Genomic DNA, 27,261 nt, shown 5'->3' with positions numbered 1-27,261 from the left:
TACCGGATAGATGGCAATAGAAGGGAAGCGTGATTCATTCTCAGTGCATTTTTATTCTCACACTTCCTTTCACTGCCAGGCTTTCTATTTGATGGGATAAATAATGAAACACATAACAAAAACAATACCCATTTTGTTAGTGTGTTTTTCTGTCCACAATTGGGGAACAGTTTTTACAGTGCATACATGACATATTACTGTTCTGGCTGTTTCAGGGTGTTGTCAGACTGGATTAATTCATGGTGACTCTGCACTCTTGGCATCTTATTTATTTCACATGAACTTTGGTATCAGCCCATGAACTGTAGGGGATGTAAATCACATGAGTTCTGTTTCAGGTCACCACATGATTGTCTGCAGCCTTTTTTCTGGACTTAGTACATTCACTGTGGTAGGCACTCGGTCTCCATGTGACTGCTAACCCTTTCCACAGTTGAGCTTTATTTGCCCACGTGAAAGTCACTGATTAGGTCAATTTTATGACACACACACAGGGCAGTGATATGTGCAATAACTTCTCCCAGCTAAAGAGGATGTACTTGGCATCTCTCTGCAGCCAGAACTTGGAGAGGTCCCTTGCCCTGTGTCATCTGGCATTAACCCTTTAGGTTCAAACTGGAATTCCATAATGGTTGGAGCTGTCAGACTGTAAATCCCACATGGGCCAGGACTTTTTCTTGCCTAGTGTCGTGTCTCCAGTGCCTAGGAAGAGGCTTATTTCAGCTGGGTGCACTGGCTCACGCCTGTAATCCCAGCACTTTGGGAGGCCGAGGCAGGTGGATCATGAGGTCAAGAGATTGAGACAAGCCTGGCCAACATGGTGAAACCCCATCTCTACTAAAAATACAAAAGTTAGCTGGGTGTGGTGGTATGCACCTGTAGTCTCAGCTACTTGGGAGGCTGAGGCAGGAGAATCGCTTGAACCCGGGAGGTGGAGGTTGCAGTAAGCCGAGAATGCACCACTGCACTCCAGCCTAGTGACAGAGCAAGACTCTGTCTCAAAAATAACAACAACAACAAAAAACAAAGAAAGAGGCTTATCTCATAGCAGGTGCTCAATAAATATGAATGAATGAATGAATGAATTCTCCATGCAAGGGTCTGATGGACACTTCTCTTTTTTTCTTCCAGTTCATATCAGGTGTTAGTGCTTCCCTTGGCCCTCCAAAGCACATTTTCTTGTGATTCTGAAGGCGCTTCCTCCTTCTTTAGCAACGCCTCTGATGCTGATGGATATGTGGCTGCAGAACTACTGGCCAAAGATGTTCCAGATGATGCCATGGAGATACCTATAGGAGACAGGCTGTACTATGGGGAATATTATAATGCACCCTTGAAAAGAGGGAATGATTACTGCATTATATTACGAATCACAAGTGAATGGAATAAGGTATCTTTCTTTCCAAGCTCTTGTGAACTCTGTATTTTCTCCTTCGCATGAAATTTAAATGTTTAAACATTTGTTTTCCCAGTATTTGAGAGGGACACTGCATGTAACAATCGTAAAATGTGTGTGAATACTTTGCCTTTATGAAGAAGGGACAGGTGAAACCCTTACAGATGATAGGGATTCTGAACCACCTGGGGACCTTGCTGAATCAGCATTTGGACTGACCTGGTTTTTGTTTTCACTCTGAAGCTTCACAGATGCCCTCATTCTATTGCACTGCTGAAGTTTAAGTTGGAAAGAAACATCTAGATTCTCTGTTAACTTCCTTGTGCCCCTGCCAGCCTGCTGCTTCTCTCATTCTCCTGGGAAGCAGAAGATTAAGCACAGCACTGGGCTGTTTTTTGCTTACATCCCTTCCGCAGCTATGGCGTAGGTCCCACTTTCCCTTCCACAGTCCTTAGAAAGCTCTTCCAGCAGTGATTCTTTCCTGAGACGTGGAACTCAATATTCATTAGATAATCAGGAAACATCACGGAGCTGCATTCATCAGTTAGGGATGGAAGATCTGGAAGAACCATTGTGATAGTTGACCTAGGAGAACCCTAAGCTTGTTGTAAATTCATATGGGTTGGTAATGAAAACTAGAAGGATTATATTAATACTAACACAAACAGCTCTTGACTGATGAATTTGAGGTAAAAGTATGTTGTCATCTTGAGTGTAAGGTTTATCACATATTTAAAACTGAGACACTCTATTAAATTCTGTGTGGGATGCAAATGTAATGTATCATGAACATGCTTGCTATGAAACCAATAGTTACTTGTAAGACTGTTCAAGTATCAAAGATGTCTAGCAGTGCTTTGTAACAATAATGGAGGAATAAAGAAAGGAAAGTTAAAGCCCAGAACTTACTAAAAAGGTATTTACAGCTTAGACAAGGCCTTTTTGTTAGAAAATTACTTGGGGTTTCTGACTTGGAGTTTTTAGCCATAGACAAAACACTGGCAGTACAACATGAGTGCAATTTAGAGATGGTTCAGAGATCTACTGTCCTAGATTAAGACTTTGGTTGGGGAGGGTATATTAGTCAGCTTGGGCTGCTATAGTGAAATATGGTAGACTGGGTAGCTTAGGCAACAGACATTTACTTCTCACAGTCTGTGCTGGGAAGCCCAAGATCAAGGTGCCAGCTGATTCAGTTCCCCAGTGAGGACTCTCTTCCTGGCTTGTGGACAGCCGCCTTCTTACAGTGTCCTCACATGGTGGGGATGGAGTGGGGAGGGGAGAGCTCTGATTGCTCTTCCTCTATTTATTAGGACACTTATCCCATCATGAGGGCTCCAGGCTTATAACCTCTTCTGAATCTATTTCTCTCCCAAAGATCCTGCCTCCAAATACCATCACATTGTAGGTTAGGGCTTCAACATGTGAATTTGGGGCAGGGGTTGGGTGGTGAGCAGGGGCATAGACATTTAATTCATAACAGAGGGAATGAAATTGGAGGTTAGGACAAGAATTCTGGTTTATTAGCCAGGCACGGTGGTTTGTACCCATAGTCCTAGCTACTTGGGAGGCTGAGGCAGGAGATTTCTTGAGCCTGGGAGGCAGAGGTTGCACTGAGCCGAGATCATGCCACTGCACTCCCGCCTGGGCAACAGAGTGAGACCCTGTCTCACACACACACACAAAGAATTCTGGTTTATAGGAAACTTTCCTATGATGTCATTGATAATCTTTTTCATGTAGCTGAACAAAAGAATATGTGGTTATTCTTTAGGATGTTAAAGGAGATGAAAGGGCTTTGAAAAAATTTATATTTGGATCTACATATTTGAATTGTGATGACTTTCCCATGGGTTTCAACTATATTTATGTGACAATTACAATAAAATCAGTAGTGATTTAATTTTAATTTTTAATTGTGGTAAAGTATATACAATATAAAATTTACTGTCTTAACCATTTTAAAGTGTAGTTCAGTGGCATTAAGTTCATTCACATTGTTGTGCAACCAATGTCCAAAACTCTTTTTATCTTGCAGAACAAACTTTATACCCGTTAAATGACTCCCCATTCCTTCCTTCCCACAGCCCTTGGCAACCAACATTCTACTTCCTGTTTTTTTTTTTGTTTTTTTTTTGAGGCAGAGTCTTGCTCTGTTGCCCAGGCTGGAGTGCAGTGGCATGATCATAGCTCACTGCAGCCTCAACCCCCTGGGCTCAAACAATACTGGTGCTTCAGCTGCCTGAGTTAACTTGGACCACAGGTGCGCACCATCATGCCTGGCTAATTTTTAATTTTTATTTCTTGTAGAGATAGAGTCTCTCCATGTTGCCTAGGCTGGTTCCAAACTCCCAGGCTCAAGTGATCCTCCCACCTTGACCTCCCAAAGTGTTGGGATTACAGGCATGAGCCATCACGCCCAGCCCTACTTTCCATCTTTATGAATTTGACTACTCTAGGTACCTCATATAAGTAGGATCATTCAGTATTTTCATTTTGTGACTGGCTTATTTCATTTAGCCTAAAGTCCTCTAGGTTCACCCATGTTGTGGCATGTGTCAGAATTTCCTTCCTTTTTAAGACTGAAAATATTCCATTATATGAGTATACCACGTTTGTTTATTCATTTATTCATGGATGAATAGTGGGATATTTTCTACCTTTTGGCTATTACGAATAATGCTGCTATGAACATTGATATGCAAATATCTGTTTCAGTCCCTGCTTTCAGTTCTTTTGTGTATATACCTGAAGTGGAATTGCTTGATCAAGTGATAATTCTATGTTTAATTTTTTGAGGAACTACCATACTGTTTTCTATAGTGCTATACCATTTGCCATTCCTACCAGCAGTGCGTAGGGGTTCCAATTTGTCCATGTTCCTGCTAACACAGTTTTCTGTTTTCTTTTCTTATAATAGGCATCCTATTATAAGATAGTGTGTGAGGTGACATCTTTTGTTTTGGAAGTGGGGGATGGGGTCTCTTTGTTTACCAGGCTGAAGTGCAGTGGCCCAATCACAGGTCACTGCAGCCTTGACCTCCCTGGGGTCAGATGATCCTCTCACCTCAGCCACCTGAGTAGCTGGGACTACAGGTGCATGCCATCACACCCGACTAATTTTTCCATTTTTCATAGAGACAGGATTTTGCCATGTTTCCCAGGCTGGTCTTGAACTCTTGGGCTCAAGCCATCCACCTGCCTTGCCTTCCCAAAGTGCTGGGATTATAGGCATGAGCCACCACTCCCAGCATGAGATGGCATCTTATTGTGGTTTTGGTTTGCATTTCCCTAATGACTAGTGATGCTGACCACCTTTTCATTGGCTAATCAGCCATTTGTGTATCTTCTTTAGAGAAATGTCTATTTAAGTCCTTTGCTCATTTTTGAATTGGGTTGTTTTTGTTTTTGTTAAATTTTAAGAGTTCTCCATACATTCTGGATATTACTGTAATCCCTTGTGAAATACGTGATTTGCAAATATTTTCATCCATTCTGTGGGTTGCACTTTTACTATCGATAGTGTCCTTAGATGCATAAAAGTTTGAAATTTTGATGATGATCAGTCTATTTTTTCTTTTGTTGCCTGTGTCTTGTCATATCCAAGAAGTCATTGAGAAATCCAGTTTCAGGAAGCTTTTCCTCTATGTTGTCTTCTAAGAGTTTTTTAATTTGAGGTCTTATATTTAGGTTTTTATCCATTTTGAGTTAATTTTTTATATAATGTTGGGTAAGGGTCCAAATTCTTTCTTTTATATGTAGATATCCAGTTTTCCTAGTACCATTTGTTGAAAAAACTTTTTTTTTTTTTTTTTTTTTGAGACAGTGTTTCACTTTGTCACCCAGGCTGGAGTGCAGTGGTGCAATCATGGCTCACTGCAGCCTCGACCTCCTGGGCTCAGGTGATCCTCCTGCCTCAGCCTCCCAAGTAGCTGGGACTACAGTTGTGCGCCACCATGCCTGGCTAATATTTAAAAACTATTTGTAGAGATGGGGTCTCCCTGCATTGCCCAGGCTGGTCTCAAACTCCTGGGCTTAAGCACTTCTCCTATCTCAGCCTCCCAAAGTACTGGGATTACAGGTGTAAGCCAGTGTGCCCAGCCTGAAAAAACTGTCTTTTCCCCATTGAATGGTCTTGGCACTCTTGTTAACAATTATTTGATATATAGGCAAGGGTTTATTTCTAGGTTCTTTATGCTGTTCCATTGGTCTATATGTCTGTCTTTATGTCACTACCACACTGTTTTGTTTACTGTAGTTTTGTAGTAAATTTTGAAATCAGGGAGTGTGAGTCTTCCAATGCCCCCATTTTGTTTTTCCCTTTGTGTATCTGTCCCAGTAAATAGCATTGCCATGCCTCCAGTTGCTAAGACAGAAACCTGTGAATAGTTCTTATCTCTTCCTTCTTTCTTACCTTCTTATCCAGATCATCAGCAAATCATGTCAATTCTACCACCTTAATTCTGTTTAAAATCATTCTTTCCTCTCCTTCATCTGCACTGCTCAGACTTTGTCATCTCTTGCCTGAACATCACTTTTCTACCACATCTTTCTGTCTCTTATTCTACCCATCTCCTTGCTTCATACCACTGCCAGCATGAGTTTTATAAAATGCAAGTATGATACAGGCATTTCAGTTTAATAAGCTCCCTTCTTCACCTGGCCCCTGCCAGTTTCTCTCCTTTGATATACTCCATTCCCCCAAACGGCCTTGCTATTTGAAGTCCCTTCCATTCTCCAGTGTCTTGAAATATGTTCTTCACTGGTTATTCTTGCACATTACCTTCCATTTCTAATATCTGCACTTAGCATCAAAGCAAATGTTAGTCACATTCAAACCCTTATGGCTATTTTAAGCTTTTCTCAGAATTTTTTTTTTTTTTTTTTGAGACGAAGTCTCATTCTGCTGCCCAGGCTGGAATACAATGATGTGGTCTTGGCTCACTGCACCTCCGCCTCCTGGGTTCAAGTGATTCTCCTGCCTCAGCCTTCCAAGTAGCTGGGAGTACAGGTGCCCACCACCACACCTAGCTAATTTTTGTATTTTCAGTAGGGACGGGATTTCATCATGTTGGCCAGGCTGGTTTCGAACCCCTGACCTCAGGTGATCTGCTCATCTCAGCCTCCCAAAGTTCTGGGATTACAGGTGTGAGCCACTGTGCCCAGCAGCTTTTCTCAGAATTTTTAAGCTTAAATTAAAAAAAAATTAATAAAATCCAAACCAGAATGCCCAAGGCTGTCATTTGAAAGATAATCTCCTAATGACATTGGAAGGATCCTTCTCTAACCCTCACCATGCAGCTTCCTCTGGGGAATATTTTCAAGTCTTATACAGAGCAAGTCCCCAGCATTTGTAACAGGTAAATAAGCATATCATAATGACAGGGGGGGAAGAGGTGTTCATTCCACTGAATCTATAGGTTTCTTCTACTATGGATGAGCTTTCATATATGTTCCTGTTGCTTTCTTCCTGGTTCATGGACACATTTTGGGTAACTGACGTTGCTAAGTGACATCTAGGTAGGTGAAGTATTATATACTGGGACTTCTCATAGCTTTGCCTCTAACATGCATCACTACTTCTTGCTGAACCTTCTGAACGTGTGACCTCAGAATCCTTTTCAGCATAATTCTCCAGGCGGTCCATGCCAGTTGCTAAGAGCTGGTCAGGGGCATGATCCTTCTTGTCACTCCTGTTGTTGGCCTATCATGTGTGCTTTCCAAGACCTATTGGAAACCTATAGAAGTGATCTGTAGGGTCACTTCTGTCCATGCAACCCACGCCGGTCCCTTGAACACTTAGTGATATCACAAGATATTAGAGCTAGATTGGACTTTAAAGTTCTAGTTCAAATTAAGAGATTCAAAAAGCTGAAACTCAGAGGGCTTCAGCCTCCAAACTATATTTAAACTGACACTGTGTGCCATCTAGTTAAATGCATTGCTATGTTTTCCTTTATAGGTGAGAAGACACTCCTGTGCAGTTTGGGCTCAGGTGAAAGGTAAAATTATTTTCTGCCTACGAATGCTCTCCTTATTTCTTTTCTGCAGCATCAAGTTCATATTGATGAGATCTGTTTATAAAATTGTCACTGGTAACCAGAACCCAATTCATACTACTTTAAGCAAAAAGCTTCATAGCTGAAAAAAATGGGAGGAGGGTGAGTGGATGGGAGCTTATGGAATTATACAAAGAGCTACCCCCACCAAGGCTCCAGGAACTGGGACTGGGGACTCAACACCGTGAGTGGGACTTCTTTTTCTATCTTTCTCTTGTTTCAGTTCTCTGTTTCTAAGTGTCACTTGGCTTCATTTTCTTCTACTGTAGGATGTGAGAGGGAGGGATGGCAAGCTCCCGCAGCTTACCAATTTCACTGGGAAAACATAGCTTTTCAATTCAGGGAAAGATTATTTCCTGCTAGGTTAAGTGACTGTCCATTGGATGAATCACTGTTAATAGGAGATGGGCTAGGTTGATTGGCTTCCCTTGGGTTTTATGTCTACTCATGGCTGGTTGGAGGCAGAGCAGTGTGAACAATAGGTCCATTAGGTTTGCACTGAAAGGGAGACAAAATCCCTATCAAGAAATGGGGCACAGGAAAAGATGCCGAAAAGCCAATACAAGAGCTACAACAGTCCACTACCATTCGGCTGTGTAGCTTGTTCACATACACGTGTAATATTAAGAAAAACTGTAATCCCAGCACTTTGGGAGGCCGAGGTGGGCGAATCACCTGAGGTCGGGAGTTCGAGACCAGCCTGACTAACATGGAGAAACCCTGTCTCTACTAAAAATACAAAATTAGCTAGGCGTGGTGGCACATGCCTGTAATCTCAGCTACTTGGGAGGCTGAGGCAGGAGAATCACTTGAACCCGGGAGGCAAAGGTTGCGGTGAGCCGAGATCGCCCCATTGTACTCCAGCCTGGGCAACAAAAGCTAAACTCCATCTCAACAACAACAAAAAAGAAAAACATCTTCCCTTAACAAAATGGAACTATCCTATGTACGATCCCACATGGAACCCTAGTGGAAGACAACTGAAAGCTGGGTCTGTTACTGCATCCAGCTCCAAGACCAGGAATCCTGGGGATAGCATCTTCCTCTTGATCAAGTCCAGATGTGTTTCTTTTGCTCTATGTAAGTAATCTATGACTAAATGGCAAATTTAACCAATCTCAAACCATAGTACATAATATGAGAGGGAAAACTGAATAGCACAATAAATACTCTCATTTAGAAAGGAGGAAAAGATAAAGCAATGTACAGTGGTCAGGGGGCCCCGTAGCAATGATCACCTCTTGCTGGGCAGGACAAGCAAGCATCTCCTGCCCTGGCAGCAGAATGGGTCACTTGGGTGGTCAGTTTGGGTCTGCCTGATAGGACCCCTTGTCCATTTCCTCCAAAGCCTTTCCTTAGAGATGCATTGGGAACATCTCTACTGAGCGCTGTATAGCTTAAACCTTTGCCTCGGAAGAGTTAATCCGGCGGGGAAATTGCCTTAGGGTTTGAGCAATCACAGGTCTTTGTTTTACAGGCTCGGGATTTCCCTGGCAGTACAGTACATTTCTTTAAAACCAACAGGCAGCCAGCCAGTGGATTTGATTCCCAGGAATTCCATTAGTTTGTAGCTAATACAAGAAATCTTGTTGGGTTTATGACCTTGGAATCTGGACCTTTTCCGTGTGGTTTGTGGGTCCTAGCAACAGGCTGTGAAGTTCTCCCCTGAGCCCACAGTATCAGTTTAACCCTTTACCTTCTCTCCCCTGCCTCAGAGCAGCATAAAACAATCAACTGGCATGGTGAGGAAGTGCCAGTATAAACTTGCTTCCCTAAGGATTCCAGTGGATAGCACTTTTTAATGGGGAATTTTTTATCTTGTCAGTAGAGAATACTGTGCAGGAAGTATTTGGGAGGGGCCTGGGGAATTAGGCTTCCTTCATTTGTCTGCTTCTCTCCTGATCTTATTTTCGTCTTTTTACCTCTGCTAAAACCAACTGCAACAAGGGTAGAGGACTTGGCTTTTCAGCAGGGTGCAAGGCGGGTTACCTGACTGTCAGCCATCTTGGATTGCTGATGACCAGGCAGTGAGGGCCTCTCTTGACAAAGATGGGTGCTGTCCTGTTTCTGTGTGCAAATGGGCCAAGCTGCCTTTACTTGTAGGACTTTAATGAAGGCCACGAGAAACAGCCACACATTCCAACATTCATAAATGTTTTTTTTGCCAGTCCATCCCCTGAAGCTCTAGGATTGGGCATGGCATTCTCACGAGGAAAAGAGATGCTTTTATCAGAAAAATTAAGATGACAAAGCTTCTAGAAATAATAGCTTCCAGAATCCACTCTACTCAGTAGCTGTTTGCTATGATTGGAAGACATTCAAACTGGGTAGAAGAAATCGCCAAAGAGCTGGCTGCAGTCATTCTGCTATGATTAAATTAACAGGGAGGATTTTGCTTTGAAAATATCTAAGTGGCTTTGGCAGTGCGCTGGTCTCCCCTCAGCTTGAGAACCAATATTGAAGGAGAGTTTGAGCCTTTGAAATTAAACCACTGGAAATCTCTGGAAGATAATAGGAAAAACACTGTTCTGTGGAAATTCTGAAGGCAATTCTAGCACATACTTATCTATGTATAACATTTACCTGTGTTGTGCACCCATCTCAGGCAGTCTACTTTTTAAAAAAAGTTTGGAGACTGCCATTTCAGAAAGTAATTTGCAGAGAACTGAGATCTAAATTAGTCCTGAAATGGTGCCGGTTCACTCGTGCCAAGGCTCAGCCCCGTTCTGGCCTTTGCCCAGTGACAAATTATGCTATTTACCTTTTGCATATTGTCCCTAGAAGAGCTATGTAAAGATTATCAGGAAACCAGCGGTCGGTTTGATGGAAGATGCAGAGGCCTGGGCTTACTTGCCTGAATCTCCTGCTACTAATCAGCAAAGTGTCTTTGAAATGATATTTAACTTGGCCAGTTCTCAATCGCCCTCTCTCTGGGATCTCTGAGATCCTTTCCAGCCACAGAGTACTATGAGTCTGTGATTTCTTGAGTCACAAAGCAAGGTCATTTGATATATGTGAGGTGATAATCTGTAATCAGGAAACATTCTCCAGTCGTAAGCATGAAACCTCTGAGTTATTCGTGACTACTCCTTTTTCTCTTTCAGCCCACATTTAGCACCTTGGGCACGCCTCTCTGATTTTGATTTCTGTGTTCACTCCCTGAGCATAGGCCTTCCTACCTGTAGCAGGGATGACGGGCAAATCCTCCTTCCTCATCTCCCATCACAAGAGTTCAGAATTTCCCTCGTCATTCCAGCCTACACACCACCACCTGACTTGTTTCTAAACTGCAGAACTAATTTTGTTTCCTCTGCTTCCATGGTCCTCCATTATTTTTCAGTTTGGCTTCCAAGTCTTCTATTTGACACAAAGATACCCTTCTAATTGCATCTTTTATTCTTCTCCATTCAAACCAATGTTCCAGCTGTTTTCTGGCTATGGCCCATACTTTCTCCTCTTAATGTCCTTGCTCATATAATTACTTGACAACTTCCATCTGGATTTCCTGATCACCCACCTGTGAATCTCTGCTTATCCCACCTGTTCTTCAAGATTAAAATCAAATGCCCTTTCCTCCCTGAAGCTTTTTAAATTTTCTCAACAGGGCAGGATCTGCCCCTCTTTGGCTATTCTGCTATATTTTAGAGCAATGGGTGTGCACTTGTTTTGTCTTCTACTACTAGATTTTACACCCTTGAAGGGCATTTGAAGAGCAGGAACAGAGCCTGGCATGCATTAGGTGTTCAATCAGAATGCATTGAATTGGGCTGAATGATTACTGAGGAAGCAGCAGTCAGTTTTATGGGAAATGAAGCATAGCAGGTGCAATACTTATCAAATAAGCCAGAGAAGACTTACATCAAGATATAAACCTAGTATCTATACATATGTATTTACTGTATATGTACATATATGGGTATATATGTACATATATACATGCACACCATCATTTTAAACCTTTATAGTTGTGATAGGAAGAATTCTAATATGGTTCCCAAATTCCTGGTCTTTGGTATACATCTACCTTCTCTCAGTTATTCATTCAAAGACTGTTCTACATATTGCTGTGAAGGGATTTTGGAGATGTAACTAAGCTTCCAAATAGGGAGATTATCCAGATAGGCCTGACCTAATCACAGGAGCCCTTTAAATCTGGATCTAGAGGTCAGAGATAGGGGAAGTTGGAGCTTCAAAGAATGAGATGGATTTGACATAGGGAAATTCTCCTGCAGCTTGAAGATGGAGAGGTCCACATGGCAAGGAGTGCAGCTTAACAGAAGGAGCTAAGCAAGGCCTGGCTGCAGCCAGTAAGAAAATGGGTACCCTAGTCCTACAACTGCAAGTGTCTTAGTCTGTTTTGTGTTGCTATAACAGAATACTGGAGGCTGGGTAACTTATTAAGAAAAGAGGTTTATTTAGCTCATGAGTCTGTAGGTTGGGAAGTTCAAGAGCATAGTGCTGCATCTGGCCTGCTTCTGGTGAGGGCTACATGCTCACCAGAACAATGGCAGAGAAGTGGAAAAGCCAGCAGGTATTTACAAAGAGATCACATGATGACACAGGAAGCAAGAAAGAGTCTAGGAAGTTGACTCGTTTTTATAACAATCAGCTCCCTGGTAATACAGTCCCTCCAGAGCAAGAACTCACTCACCTCTGAGAGAGGGCATTAATCTGTTCATGAGGGCTCCAACTCCATGACCCAAACAGCTCCCACTAGGTCCCACCTCCTGACACCACCACATTGAGGATTAAATTTCAAGTGAGTTTCAGAGGATATAAACTCAAACCATAGCAGCAAGGAACTGAATTTAGCCAATAACCTGAATGAGCTTGGAAGCAGCTTCTTCTCCAGAGCCTCCAGAAGGAAGTGCAATCCACCTGAGACCTTGATTCTAGCCTCGTAAGGCCCTAATATGGTTTGGCTCTTTGTCCCCACCCAAATCTCATGTCGAATTGTAATCCCCATGTATTGAAGGAGGGGCCTGGTGGGAGATGACTGAATTATGGGGATGAATTACCCCCTTGCTCTTCTCATGATAGAGCTCTCATGAGATCTGGTTGTTTGAATGTGTGTAGCACTTCCCCCTTCACTCTCTCTCTCTCTTGCTCTGGCCATGTGAAGACTGTGCCTGCTTCCCCTTCACCTTCTGCCATGATGGCACATTTCTTGGGGCCTCCCTAGGCTTGCCTCCTGTACACCCTATGGAACTGTGAGTCAATTAAACCTCTTTTCTTTTAAATTATCCAGTCTCAGGTAGTTCTTTATAGCAGTGTGAGAAGGGACTAATACAGGCCCTGAGCAGAGAACCAGCCACAATGTGCCTGAACTTACCACCCACAGAATTCTGAGCTAATAAATGGGTTAAAGCTACCTAAGTTTATGGTAATTTGTTAAACTGCAGTAAAAATGGAATATAACAGTGTTGCTAATTTATCAAGCACTATTGATCTCTAAATTAGTTTTCCACTTTGATTTCCTTTGCCATCTTTGGCTCTGAATGGAATTCAAGTGAGAAGACCCTAGAATAGCAAAGAGAAATTTAACACAGTAAATAGAAGTCACTGTGCTTATTATTATTATTATTATTATTATTTACCATTTGGAGAACAGAATTGGTGCTTTCAGGAAGTGACCATGCCCATATATATTCATGAAAAAATGTCCACACCCATGGAGAGTCCTCAAGCTGTCACAAAGTCTGAGAGTAGAAATAGGGCCTTTCTAACTTCCTCTTCAGCGTGTGATATTTCTATCAGGGAAGGGGTTAAAGAAAAGTCCAGAAAGGCCCCATCACTCCTCCTGAGCACTAGCTCTCTTGAAGGAGCCACCATAAAGAGAATGAAGTTTAGTCTTAATGGATTTACTTTCTCCAAGATTGAGTAACTGATCTGGGGTATAACACGTGATTCATTCACTTGGGTTTGTAAAAAAATATTCTACAAGTGATTCAGAAGAAAAATAAACATGGTTCTCTGGCATGAGACCATGGAAAGGTAGGGTAACCAAAGGATGGTGAGGCTATAAAAAATACAATTCAAATTTGCCAGTTGTAAATTTTCTTAGTAAGGAATTAATAAGGAAAGTCTCTAAAGAAGCTTGTGTGGCAACACTTGTGAGCACTCTTGATTAGATTGACTCAGATTTTCAGAGTATATATGCAAAGTAGACAGAAAGACATACAACCAGGAACTGATCTACGAGCAAGAATCATTCCTGGGGCCAAACCCAAATTGTGCTAAGCAGAATAAATAAAGATTATTTTCCAATACTATGTCTAGAGTAAGGAATAGTTGCGCCCAGGTAGATCCTGCTGGTGGATGGTCAAGAGAAAGTCAGCTTCCTTAACTCCTGCTTAGCTTGTGTCCTCTTCGTTTGTGAGGGGATAGTTAGAAGAAAGAAAAGAGCTCACTACCCTACATAGGTTCAAGCCTTCCAACATGGATGAAGCATATTCTGGCAGGTTCGTACAATTTTCACATGAGATGGATAAACCATTGCAAATGATCTTCGATAAATCTTGAAGAAAATGGAGAGATGTAAGAGGACTAGAGATGAGCAAAGAACAAGGAACTTTGTACAAAGGAAGTGTAGATGATGGTAACTTGAAGTCAAGGCAAAGCAAGGTCTTCAAGTGATGGCTTGTGTATCCCTGGTAGAAAAAAACAGCAGTTCCCAGGAGTCAGGAGCTTTAAGAGCAGATTAGGTCAGATTGCTTTCCATTTCTTCTTGCACAGAGTCAGTAATTGGTCAGGGAAATATGGCACGCATAATGTATTTCATAGACTTCAACAAACAATAATGTCCTTGTGGACAGTGTAGGGACATGAGGGCTGTATGTGGGCTTAGAAACAAGCTGAATGGCTATGCACAGTTGATATGAACTCATTAACAATTATTAATGAGTTGAAATCAGACCCAAGAATATGCATGATATGGATCTCTGTCCACAGTCATATTCAGTTCAACATATTCATCAATCAGTGATTAAAATATAGAGAGAGTAAAAGTGTAGAGGAAAAAGTACACAGGAAAAAAAATTGATGACAGAAGTTGGAAGGAATACTGGGTAGATTGGATGAAATACCAGTGCAGGAAAGTACCAGCTCCCCCGTTCATCTCCAGAATTGTATTTTCTCTTAAAAACAAAACAAAACAAATCTAGTTAATTAGTCCACCAAGATGGCATTTAAAAAAATGTTTATGAGTCATGCACAAAGATGGCATCTTAATGCCTTAATTTGCATTTTTATTACTTGTAAGAGAGCATTTGATCAAAGTTTTATTGATCATCTGTAATCATGTTTTACATGTGATTTACCTTTTCATAGAATTTGCTCATTTCGCTATTGAGGTATGCCTTTATTAATCTGTAACACTCTCTATATGTTAACTTCTTGCCCATTATTCTAGATATTTTACCCAGCTTGCCATTTGCCTTTTAATCTTGCTTATGGTAGTTTTTGGTATAAGAAGTGCATGCTTTTTAAAGTGGTTAAATATCTCATTCTCTTAAGGTTTCTGTGTTAACAAATATGCTTAGAAATTTCTTACTCCCTTTAATATTAGGTAAATATTCACTAACATTTCCTAATCCTTTTAGGTTTCAATTTAAGTCTGTAATCCATCTGGATTTTATTTTGATATATGATATAAGCTCTAGTGATCAAAGTTACTTGATTCTAAATGGTTAGCCAATTTTCTCAGCACTGGTTATGAATAATTTATCATTTCCCCAATGATCTGAAACAGTATCAAAACAACAAAAACAATAATAATTAACAGTAGCTAACATTTGCTTATTGCTTATTCTGTGCCAGGCACTGTTTCAACCTGTACTAACTCACTGATTTCTCCCACTACCTAGAGGTGGGTAGTATTGCTATCATTCCCATGTTATTACAGCATCCCTCAGTGTGGGGACTGAGGCACAGAATGGATGAATAACTTGCACAAAGTCACACAGGCAGTGTTGGTGTTCAGATAAAGACTTGGACATCTGACTCCAGTATTCAAGCCTTGAAAGTATTTGATATACTTGGATTTGTTTCTAGGCTATTTTGTTCCAATGTATTCATTCCTATTCTAATACTGCACTGTTTTACTGTCTTGCAATTCAAGTCACTCTCCTAATATTTTTTCTTTACTAATTCTTCACTTAATCACTGTTTCTCCTTCCATTTTATAATCTAGCTTCTTGGCTGGGCATGGTGGCTCATGCCTATAATTCTAGCACTTTGGGAGGCCAAGACAGGCAGATCAGCTGAGGTCAAGAGTTCGAGACCAGCCTGGCCAACATGGTGAAGTCCTGTCTCTACTAAAATACAAAAACTAGCCGGGCGTGGTGGAGTACACCTGTAGTCCCAGCTACTGGGGAGACTGGGGCAGGAGAATCGCTTGAATCTGGGAGGTGGAGGTTGCAGTGAGCCGAGATCATGCCACTGCACTACAGTCTGGGTGACAGAGCAAGACTCTGTCTCAAAAAATAATAATAAATAAAAATAAAGTAAAACAAAATAAGTAATCTAGCTTCTTAAAAGTGTCAAGGCCATTTTTCTTCTATAGACTAAAAGCAACCAAATAATATAAGCCATGTTTTCTAGAAAGGCTCTTGGCAGCACTTTTTTTTTTTTTTTGAGACGGAGTCTTGCTCTGTCGTCCAGGCTGGAGTGCAGTGGCGCAATCTCGGCTCACTGCAAGCTCCACCTCCCGGGTTCATGCCATTCTCCTGCCTCAGCCTCTCTGAGTAGCTGGGACTACAGGCGCCCACCACCACGCCCGGCTAATTTTTTGTATTTTTAGTAGAGACGGGGTTTCACCGTGGTCTCGATCTCCTGACCTCGTGATCCGCCCGCCTCGGCCTCCCAAAGTGCTGGGATTACAAGCGTGAGCCACCGCGCCCGGCCCACTTTTTGAGAATTAGTAACCGCCCAATGAGTTTTCCTTGCCTGCTGCCTAGACAGAGCTGATTTATCAAGACAGGAATTGCAGTAAAGAGCTTAATTCACACAGAGCCGGCTGTATGGGAGACTGGAGTTTTATTATTACTCAAATCAGTGTCCCTGAAAATTCGGGGATGGGGTTTTTAAGGATAACTTAGTGTGTAGGGGGTAGGGGGTGGGAGGTCAGTGAGTCAGAAGTGCTGATTGGTTGGGTTGGAGATGAAATCACAGAGTCGAAGCTGTCCTCTTGCACTGAGTCAGTTTCTGGGTGGGGGCCACAAGATCAGATGAGCCAGTTTATGGATCTGGGTGATGCCAGCCGATCCATGGAGTCCAGGGTCTAGAAAATATCTCAAGCACTGATCTTAGGTTTTACAATAGCGATGTTAGCCCTAGGAGCAATTTGAGCAGTTCAGAATCTTGCAGCTTCCAGCTGCAGGACTCCTAAACCATAATTTCTAATATTATGGCTAATATGTTAGTCATGCAAAGGCAGTCTGGTCCCCAGACAGGATGGGGATTTGTTTGGGGAAAGGGCTATTATCGTCTTTGTTTCAAAGTTAAACTATAAACTGAGTTCCTCCCAAAGTTAGTTCAGCCTACGCCCAGGAATGAACAAGGGCAACTTGGAGGTTAGAAGCAAGATGGAGTCAGTTAGGTCAGATCTTTTTCATGGTTATAATTTTCTGAGTTATAATTTTTGCAAAGGCGGTTTCAAATTCTGCAGGGCTGTTTAACACAAGGTGTATTCTATGGCTGGTCTTACTAGTGCCAGGTACTGTACTGAGTTTCCAATAGAAATGCAGTCCTCTTAACCTGGCTGTAAAGACCTGAGTTGTACTTAACCACTCCCACCTTGGTTCCTTAAAGGAATAATAATAGTACCCAATGTAAAGGCTGGTTAGAAGCCTAAATGAGTGAATATTTGTGAGGTGCTTAGAACAGTGTCCGGCACATAGTAAGTGCTAAGTAAGTGTTTGCAAATTATAATGAAATTTTTGCTCTAATCTAGAACATGATTCTCTAAGTCAGTCACTTGGCCCAAATGTGCAACTCAACTGTGAGTGTTTTTTAGTTTATAATTGGGGATCTCCCTGGAGTTGGCATGTGATGGTCCCCAAATAGAAAGTATGTCTTTCAAAGTACTTTTACATCAATTTTCTTATTTTATCCTCTCAGTAAACCTGCTGAGCTGAGCAGGGAAGTATGATCCTTGTTGAGGTATGGAGAAAATGACAGGTGACTCAACAAAGGATATTCCTTTGCTATATCTGACCATCAGGGCTATCAGTTTTGGAACCCAAATTAAAATAATATCATAATGACTTGTCCCTCTATGCAAAAGAAAACGGCCCATAAAAATCTATCACGTGTAATCGATTGCGAAAGGACCAACAAAAAATGTAACACGTTGTGTAGTATTTGTATGCTCAACAAGATCGGCTTTTTTCCCCCTTGTAACTTTAACATGGTCTGGCTTTACACTTCCTTTTCAGAAATACCTTGTGACTGTAATTTCCTGAGGCTGCATATCCACAGGGCCAACTCAGGGGACACACGGGCATGCTGGGCATTCTTGGGATTCTTTGTTAAATGGGGCCAAGCTCTGGGTTAAAATGGATTGAGCACAGTGGGGTGTGTGCCTCCTGGGAGGTGGTGATGCCGTGCACTCTGGGCTAAGCCTGTGGTTTTGTCCCACAGATTCGTCACTCACGCTGCTGCAGATGGCGGGTGTTGGACTGGGCTCCCTGGCTGTTGTGATCATTCTCGCATTCCTCTCCTTCTCAGCGGTGTGGTATGTGAGGGTGTCATTTTTGAGAAATGAGTGGAATGGAGGGGAGGATGGGTCAGAGTCATGAAGAACAGCTGGGGGTGAGGGGAGTCAAAGGGAGTGTGGGTGGAGGTTGTCCTTGGCTCAGCAGAGCACACTCAGCAGTGAAAGGCATGGCTAACCCTATACCTCCAGGTAGTATGGGGGATGCCTTCCCAGGAAAAGAGCAGGACCAGTGATGGCTGCCCTGGCCACACACAGAGGGGAGGCTGAGCTTCCAATGCTGCTCCCCCTCGCCTCCTCCCATGGGTGTGCGTGTGAGCTGTGCATAGAGACGCACAGTGGGAAAACCAAAGTGTGTTCATATTTGTCTCTTTTCTTTTCCTCCTCCATGTCTAGATGGCAGGTGGACACTGAGTGGGGAGGATGCACTGCTGCTGGGGCAGGTGTTCTGGCAGCTTCTCAGGTGCCCGTGCAGTGGCTCCGTGTGACTTCCGTCCAGGGAGCGTGTGGGCCTGTAACTTTCTCCATTCTCAGCTGGGCCCCATTCCTGGATTCAAGATGGTGGCTATCCCTGAGGAGTCACCCATAAGGAGAAAACTCCGGAATTCTGAGTCTTCCCTGCTATAGGACCAGTTCTGTGCAATGAACTTGAGACTCCTGATGTACACTGTGATATTGACCAAAGGCTACATACAGATCTGTGAATCTTGGCTGGGACTTCCTCTGAGTGATGCCTGAGGGTCAGCTCCTCTAGACATTGACTGCAAGAGAATCTCTGCAACCTCCTATATAAGCATTTCTGTTAATTCATTCAGAATCCATTCTTTACAATATGCAGTGAGATGGGCTTAAGTTTGGGCTAGAGTTTGACTTTATGAAGGAGGTCATTGAAAAAGAGAACAGTGACGCAGGCAAATGTTTCAAGCACTTTAGAAACAGTACTTTTCCTATAATTAGTTGATATACAATGAGAAAATATACTAGCCTGGCCATGCCAATAAGTTTCCTGCTGTGTCTGTTAGGCAGCATTGCTTTGATGCAATTCCTGTTGTCCTATATATTCAAAAGTAATGTCTACATTCCAGTAAAAATGTCCCGTAATTAAGATCGTTCTTCCCTTGGTTAATTTTTCTGTTACTAAGCGTCTTCTAAAAATGCTCTTTGCCCCCTGTTAGAAACTGAGATTTGGTGGTAGTGTAGTGACAGTGCTTAAAACGGTATTGAGCCCATGGCCAGACTAGAGTCCATATGTGTTTCAGGGGAGGGGTTGCCATAGAGGGTGACACTTCTTTTATCTAAACTTCAGTAACTATGAATGTTACTACATTATGAACCATGAAACATTAGATATAAGCGGTGCTGGGCCTACTGTGAATATGCTAAGTTGACAGATGGAGTGTATTTGATTTTACTTTTAAATCATGAATTGGCATTCTTTCCTTTTTTTTTTTTTTTTTTTTTTTTGAGATGGACTCCCACTCTGTTTCCAGGCTGGAGGGAAGTGGCGTGATCTCAGCTCACTGCAACCTCTGCCTCACAGGTTCAAGTGATTCTCCTGCCTCAGCCTCCCATGTAGCTGGGACTACAGGGCCCCCCCCCACCACGCCCAGCTAATTTGTATATGTTTAGTAGAGATGGGGTTTCACCATGTTGGCTAGGGTGGTTTCAAACTCCTGATCTCAGTTGATTTGCCCGCCTTTGCCTCCCAAAGTGCTGAGATTACAGGTGTGAGCCACACGCCTGGCACTAACAATTTAACTCCAAGACTCAGTAAGAAACGAATGGGGAAGGAAAGACAGGCTTCTGGCATCTCTCCTTCTCCCTTGCCTGCTAGGCCTAGAGAAGAAAAACCATGGAGGAGGGAGGTGATCTGCACAGCCTCAAGAAGCAGCATAGATGAATGCAGTTCTTAGCAAAAGGAAAGGGCTTCCCAATGCAGTGGGCTGGTGTGTTCACCGGCTTGCTGGGTGTCAGTGAGGGATGACTCTGAGTGCCTTGGGCTTATGGGCAGATGAAGAGACAAGAGGAACAAGTACAAACTGCCCACGTAGCTGCTCCACCCCAGGGAGTCCAGAGTGTATCCGCTCTATTGGGAAGAATTAGAGAGAGGGGAGTAATATCCTGACACTCAGGTGTTCAATGCCAGCTGTCAGCCCCCAGCCCCTGCCAGTATTAGGAATGATTCCCCTGTCCTCTGGGGTACTGCCCTCCAACGACAACTTAGGATCAACATTTAAAACTCTTTCTGCTCTCATCTTAGGTAAATTATAGACCAGAACAGGTCTATAATGGGGACAGGTCCCCATCCTAAACCCCAGAGACCGTTTCTCTCAATAGACGAATACAAATAGCTCTCAGTTTTTAATTTTTATATGCAATAATGCAAACATACTTTTTTTTTTTTTTTTTTGAGACAGAGTCTCGCTCTTTCACCCTGGCAGGAGTGCAGTGGCGCTATCTAGGCTCACTGCAAGCTCTGCCTCCCGGGTTCACGCCATTCTTCTGCCGCAGCCTCCCGAGTAGCTGGGACTACAGGCGCCCCCCACTGCGTCCAGCTAATTTTTTGTATTTTTAGTAGAGACGGGGTTTCACCGTGTTAGCCAGGATGGTCTCGTCACCGTGGTCTTGATCTCCTGACCTCGTGATCCGCCCGCCTCGGCCTCCCAAAGTGCTGGGATTACAAGCGTGAGCCACCGCGCCCGGCCTCAATTTTTAATTTTTATATGCAATAATGCAAACATACTTTTTTTTTTTTTTTTTTTGAGACAGAGTCTCGCTCTTTCACCCTGGCAGGAGTGCAGTGGCGCTATCTAGGCTCACTGCAAGCTCTGCCTCCCGGGTTCACGCCATTCTTCTGCCGCAGCCTCCCGAGTAGCTGGGACTACAGGCGCCCCCCACTGCGTCCAGCTAATTTTTTGTATTTTTAGTAGAGACGGGGTTTCACCGTGTTAGCCAGGATGGTCTCGATCTCCTGACTTCGTGATCCACCCGCCTTGGTCTCCCAAAGTGCTGGGATTACAGGCATGAGCCACTGCGCCGGGCCACAAACATACTATTTTTATAGCTCCTGAACTAAATTGGGTATCAATACAAATTACTGTGGTTAGCATAGGGCTGGGCCTCTGATGAGTGAGGATCTTTCCTCAAAGCCCATCTTTGTCCAGAGAGAGAATCTGAGCCTCCCCTTGACTTATTTTATTTTTTGCCAGTTTTGTAAATGCTGTATGCTTCTATACTACCTGCTTCCCTAATTTCCAGCTCTAGAATTAACTGCCAAAGATACAGTTGTCCACATGGAATGTAGTATAATTGTCACAGAAAGGAAGAAATCCCCCTTGCTTAGTATTAAAAGTTTCTGGTTAAAATAACTGACTAAATATTAAGTAAAACATCACCTTCTGGGTACAATGCAAAAAAGTAAAAGCAATTCATATAAGATTACTAAACTTTGGGAGGCCTTCAAGACCAGCCCTGGTAACATAGTGAGACCCCATGTCTGCAAAAAAAGTTTTAAAAATTAGCCGAGCATGGTGGCGTGCACTTGTAGTCCCAGCTACTCAGGAGGCTGAGGCAGGAGGATCGCTTGAGCCCAGGAGTTTGAGGTTGCAGTGAGCCATGGTCACACCACTGCACTCCAGCCTGGGTGACACAGTGAGATCCAAAAAAATTTACTAAAATAGCAAAAATGTGGACTTTGGGATTTCCTCTAACTGCTGCAAATTATAACACAGAATTGCTCAGTGTTAATACTTGAATTGTGGGGCCAAGTCTTCTGGCTGCCCTAGTTCTCTTTTCTGGCATTTGAAAGCCCTTGAGCTAGCTATGGAGCTAATCTTTGGACAGACTTTTTGGTTCCCAGGAATGTCAGGCCTTTGAATTTCCAATCTATATATACAATGTGTGTGTATGTATACCTGTCTTTTCACTGTAAGGCACCTCCGCCCATCCCTTCTAGAAGGATCCACAAACAACCAAGCAAATGGATGGAGGTTAATTAAGGGGAAGAGGAAATAGTCTGTTCTCTGACTCAAGACCTGAAATTGCAGTGGGGCACGTAAGGTAAGACCAGAGCAGAAGTGATTATCTTGAAATTCCACTTTAGCTTGGAATAAAGTTAATATTTAAATTGATTTTAAAGGAAATAAAAAAGAACATTCAGTGTTCCCTTTTCATTGCTAATCTCACATTCTGATTTTCTAAACCTTCTGTTTTCCTATTCTGTTCTTCTAAGAGGAACTCAATGGTCTCATAGAAGTCAATCAAATAGCGTTGTAAGAACTTTTTACCTACCACATCCTTTATTGGTTAGACTGAACGAACAAGGCAGTGCCTGCTTCTGGGGAGGAAGGGCGTGGCCTTTTCTGTGCCCCAGTTTGTGGGGAGGGTGAGTCAATGAAGCAAGTCAATTTAAAAGGCAGTGTGTGCTCTTGTTTCAGAGAGTGAATCCTTTCGGTGGTGGTGGTGGAGTGTGTGTGTGTGGTGGGTGGGGGGTGGGGCATGCACATCTAGATCCATACTTTTTGGGCTCAACTCAGGGTTACCAAAATGGAGTCAAACTCAACTCAGGGTTACCAAAATGGAGTCAAATTTTGTGTGTGGTTTTGTAACATCATTCTTTCACTCATCACATTTTTCATGTCACTCATGACTGCATTATAAGTTTGTACCATAATTCATTTAACCAATACTCTGTTGTGCATTTAGAATATTTTCAGATGTTTATTGTCCTTATAAAAGTCTGTATGAAAGTATGCAATTATCACTTAGGCCACATTCCCGGAAGTAAAATTTTTGGAATGGAAACTATGTACATTTTACAGTGCAGATTGCTGGAAGACTTTTATACAAAAATTTATACTCTCACCAGCAGAAAGCCTCAACACCACTGAGTGCTGTTGTATTGTTAATCTTGATTAATCTGGTATGTGAAGAAGGATGTTTCAATGTTTTGTCTGCATCTCTCTGATTATTTTGCTTGTTGATTGGCCAATTGTTAATTCTGTCTTTGTGAGTTGTCTTTTTCTCAGTACTTGGCCTATTTGTCTTTGATTTGAAAAAGCTCTTTATATTGTAGTAATTTTAATTTCTGTCATATGTTTTGTAAACAATTTTTCTAGTTTATAATTTCTAAAAATGATGACCTTTTTTTAACCTTGTTTGTATTATATTTTGCCACACAAAAATTTTAAATTTGTGTAGTCAAATTTATCCGTCTTTTTCCTTGTGTTGGACCTTCTAATCTCAAGATACTAAATATAATCTAGCATTTTTTTAAACATTTAAAATTTTTAATCCATCTATAATTTATTTTAGGGTAGGGAGTGAGGCTGGGGAAGGTATCTTTTGAAATAAAAATCATTGTTAAATGGTTGGCTAGTTGTCCTATTAATAGTCATTGAGACCAGGAGCAGTGGTTCATGCCTGTAATCCCAGCACTTTGGGAGGCTGAGGTGGGAGGATCACTTGAGGTCAGGAGTTCGAGACTAGCCTGGGCAACATGGCGACACCCCATCTTTACAAAAAATAAGAATTGCCAGGGGCCAGGCGCAGTGGCACACACCTGTAATCTTTGGGAGGCCAAGCTGGGTGGATCACTTGAGGCCAGGTGTTCAAGACCAGCCTGGCCAACATGGTGAAACCCTGTCTTTACTAAAAATACAAAAATGAGCCAGGTGTGGTGGTGCGCACGTGTAGTCCTAGCTACTTGAGAGGCTGAAGTGGGAGGATCCCTTGAACGGGGGAGGTTGAGGCTGCAGTGAGCCATGGTCATGCCCTGCACTCCAGCGGGGTGACAGAGCAAGACCCTATTTCCAAAAAAAAAAAAAAAAACTCATTGACTGTTTTTTTCCGTTAGTGATTTGAAATCATATACTGAATCATATGCTAAAGTCTATTTCTGAACTTCTTCTTTTGTTCTACTGATCTATTTCTGTGCCAATACCACCTACTGTAACTTTAAAATAGGTTTTTGTTTATACCAAGTAAGAATAAGTTACCATTATTTTTCTGTTAATTTTTTTTTTTTTTTTTTTTTTTTTGAGACAGGGTCTCACTCTGTCACTCTGTTGCCCAGGCTGGAGTGCAGTGGCACAATCTCAGCTCACTGTAACCTCTGCCTCCCTGCTTCAAGCGATTCTCCCACCTCATCCTCCCGAGTAACTGGGACTACAGATGCATGCCACCACACCTGGCTAATCTTTATATTTTTAGTAGAGAGGGATGTTTCACCATGTTGGCCAGGCTAGTCTCGAACTGGTGACCTCAAGTGATCCTCCCGCCTCTGCCTCCCAAAGTGCTCGGATTACTGGCGTGAGCCACCGAGGCTGGCCTGAGTATTCTAGTTTGTAACTTACAAGGTCATTCATATGTATGTGTTGTTGTGCTTGCCTAGCTATTTTATATTTTGTTATTCTGAACTCTTGGCCTCTATCTCAGCTCCAGCCCCTGAAAGCGCAGGAGTGCTTTTGCTCTGCCAGTTGGCTTTTTTTGGGAAATCACATCAAGATAGCTCTTCCAGCACAATTGCTTCCTAGAGTGTCTGTTTGACCCATGGAAACTCATAGATTTTTGGCATGCCAAACAGAGGATTATCCTGCCATCACTGCTGGCTCCAGCCACAGACTTCAGTTTTCTTACCTGTTAGGGCCTTTGTCCTCTGACTGGTGGAAATGGAGCTTGTTCTTTTTGTTTTGCCCTGCCACTAGGCTGGCAGCCTCCACCGCTTGACCCTTGGGTTTCTTATCCTTGGAATCAGATACGAGGCCCTGTGTCTTCTGTTGCTGTAGAGGACACAAGTCATATTCTCTGAGTGGAGATCTCTTTGAAGCTCCTCTTTCCAGGCTTGTATTGAGGGACCTCCAGACCCTCTACCACGTGGTGTCAAAGCTGCCAAGAGCTGTCACATGCTGGGCCTATAAATTGACTTTCTCACCTTTGACCAGATGCATTCACTTGAGCAGCACAGAGATTTGGGGGAGTGAAAGGGCACTGTTTCTTTGGGTCCATGGGCTTGTGTCCCATCCCCTAGCCTTGCGGTTAGCAGGATTCAGAATTTATGAGCTTGGTCTGCAAAAGTCTACCTCTGCCAGATGGGGGAGAACCTAGTGTGTGGACCTGAAGAGTTAGCCCTGTGCTTTAGTCCCTGGGAGCAGCCATCTTGAGTCTTGGTGGGCTTGGCAAGTAAGGAGACATTGACCAGATTCAAAGCTTCCAGAGGTGGTGAGAACTCCAGGGCCCAGTAATGGAGAGCACAAAGGTCCTTCTTAGACCCCATGACCCTCCAAGCCAAGAAGTTGGCAGTAGCTGTAAGTAGCAGAGATAGGCAGAGGAGGTAAGGGGCACCTATAGCTCTTAGCCATGAGTTATGACTCCCGCCATCCAAGGGAGACCCAAGGACGTGAAAGGGGACTCAGTTCCAAGGATGAGAGGGAACTTGGGTTGTTTTGCGATAATGACTGTGGCTTGGGATGTCACGGAGATGAACACCAGAATTGGTGTGCAACAGATGAGCTCCAGTACCCTTGATGGTTTGCATGGGTTTTGCTCTGCTGATGATGGTCAGGGACAGCAGTGAGGCCCTCTACAATGCTGCCTTCTGCCTAAACACAGGCAGTGCCCACAAAAGGGGAGCTGTCATTATGGAGCCTAGGAATGGATAGTCAGAGAGCAGCGGCTGGGCAGTGCAACTCCTGCATTGGACAAGGTCCTGGCTAGAGAATGTCAATGTCCACACTGCATGTAGCCCTATCGAGGAGATGATGTAGGGGGCTGTCAGCCTTGGAGACTCTAGCCTAAGTACCCCACCACCACTCTGGTTGGGTTCCAAGGGCACAAATCAGCTTTCTGAATCTGACTTGGCTTCCTGTGATCTGCATTCGTGAACATTCTTACTAGAGTTCTCATGGAAAATGAATACACAACCATTTGGTCTGAATGTCAGCCTGAGTTTGGTGCCTCCAAAACAATTCTCTGGATTAGATGGAGAATGAAGAAACTTCACAAAGGCAAAAGGACAGGTCCCCATCCCGACCCCCCAGAGACCACTTCTCAGAGTCTCCATCTGTTCATCCCTGGTGTTAGCCACGTTCCTTTACTTTCCCTCATTTCTCTAGCCACTCCTGTGGCTTCCTTTCTTCCAACCTGCAGGCTGCTGCTGCCCTGCCTCAGACCCTTGTAGGCTTCTAAAGAGATGCTACTTAGATGGGGGTGGAGCTAGATGTAGAGCTGAAACCTACCTAGGAGATCTAGCTTGGAGAGCTTGTGAATCTTAGGAGAGCTAGGCATAGAATGACTAAAGCTTGTCACCACATGAGATAAAATAAATGAAAAGCCACTTCTGGAGGGAATGAGGCAGTCTGCCTTTATTGGAGAGATACACATTGTAGAACAGCTCTGGGCAGTTGATTGTGTGCCTGGGAGAGCTAACCATGTTTACTCTACACTTGACCTGTGATGGTCTGTATCGATTGTATCACACGCTTAGCTTTCTAAGGCTAACCAGGTCATCGTCCTCAGTCCCTGCCTGCAACTAGGTTGCCAACGGGCCCTTGATTTCCCACCCAACTTGTTCAGTTTGCCCTCAATCCTGGGGCTTCACTAATTTCCCAAAAAGGTATGGTTGGTACCACCTGTAGTTTGCTGTTGCATGTTAGCCTGACTTTTGGGGAACTCAAATAAACACTTTTCTTTTTTTCTTTTTTTTTTTTTTTTGAGACAGAGTCTTGCTCTGTCCCCCAGGCTGGAGTGCAGTGGCACATGATGGGTGACCAAGTAAACCCTTTTCAAACGCATTGACCATTTTTACTCTATGACTTCTGCTTTGCATAATCGCTAGCTTGGTCACCCATCATGCTGCTTTCTGGTGAGCTGAAAGGAAAATAAATGGTCTAAATTGAGCAACAAGGAAGTAAACTTCTTTTAAGCAGGTACTTTCCAAGTGAAATGAGAACCGGAGATTGGGTCCAAAAGAGAGGATGCCCAGCTAGACTGAACTTTCAAGTGTTTTCCAACTGGAAAGCTCGAACGTTCTCTGATCTCAGTGAATTTCCAATCTATGTTCAAGGAAGTCCCTCAGCAGCCCCATCGCAAGGGTG

The 27,261-nt window shown here is 43.1% G+C and overlaps 1 protein-coding gene across 6 annotated transcripts in view; it reads left to right on the top strand.

Moving 5' to 3' along the window:
- The window catches only part of SUSD1 (sushi domain containing 1), a 135,668-nt gene extending 116,110 nt beyond the window's left edge, over positions 1 to 19,558 (top strand). For 5 of the 6 annotated variants that reach the window (XM_032164871.2, XM_058445864.1, XM_058445866.1 and 2 more), the window contains 4 exons: positions 1,132 to 1,390; positions 7,359 to 7,398; positions 18,097 to 18,190; positions 18,566 to 19,558. In XM_032164871.2, the coding sequence (XP_032020762.1) occupies positions 1,132 to 1,390; positions 7,359 to 7,398; positions 18,097 to 18,190; position 18,566 (394 nt within the window). In that variant the 3' untranslated portion in view covers positions 18,567 to 19,558. The remainder of the gene's footprint in view (positions 1 to 1,131; positions 1,391 to 7,358; positions 7,399 to 18,096; positions 18,191 to 18,565) is intronic. The other variant, XM_032164872.2, reaches the window with a different exon arrangement.
- The last annotated feature ends 7,703 nt before the right edge of the window (positions 19,559 to 27,261 follow it).

The sequence above is a fragment of the Hylobates moloch genome, unplaced genomic scaffold, assembly GCF_009828535.3.
Source record: "Hylobates moloch isolate HMO894 unplaced genomic scaffold, HMol_V3 SCAFFOLD_10, whole genome shotgun sequence".
In the NCBI taxonomy this organism is placed as follows: Eukaryota; Metazoa; Chordata; class Mammalia; order Primates; family Hylobatidae; genus Hylobates; species Hylobates moloch.
This window is presented reverse-complemented; position numbering and strand designations above follow the sequence as displayed.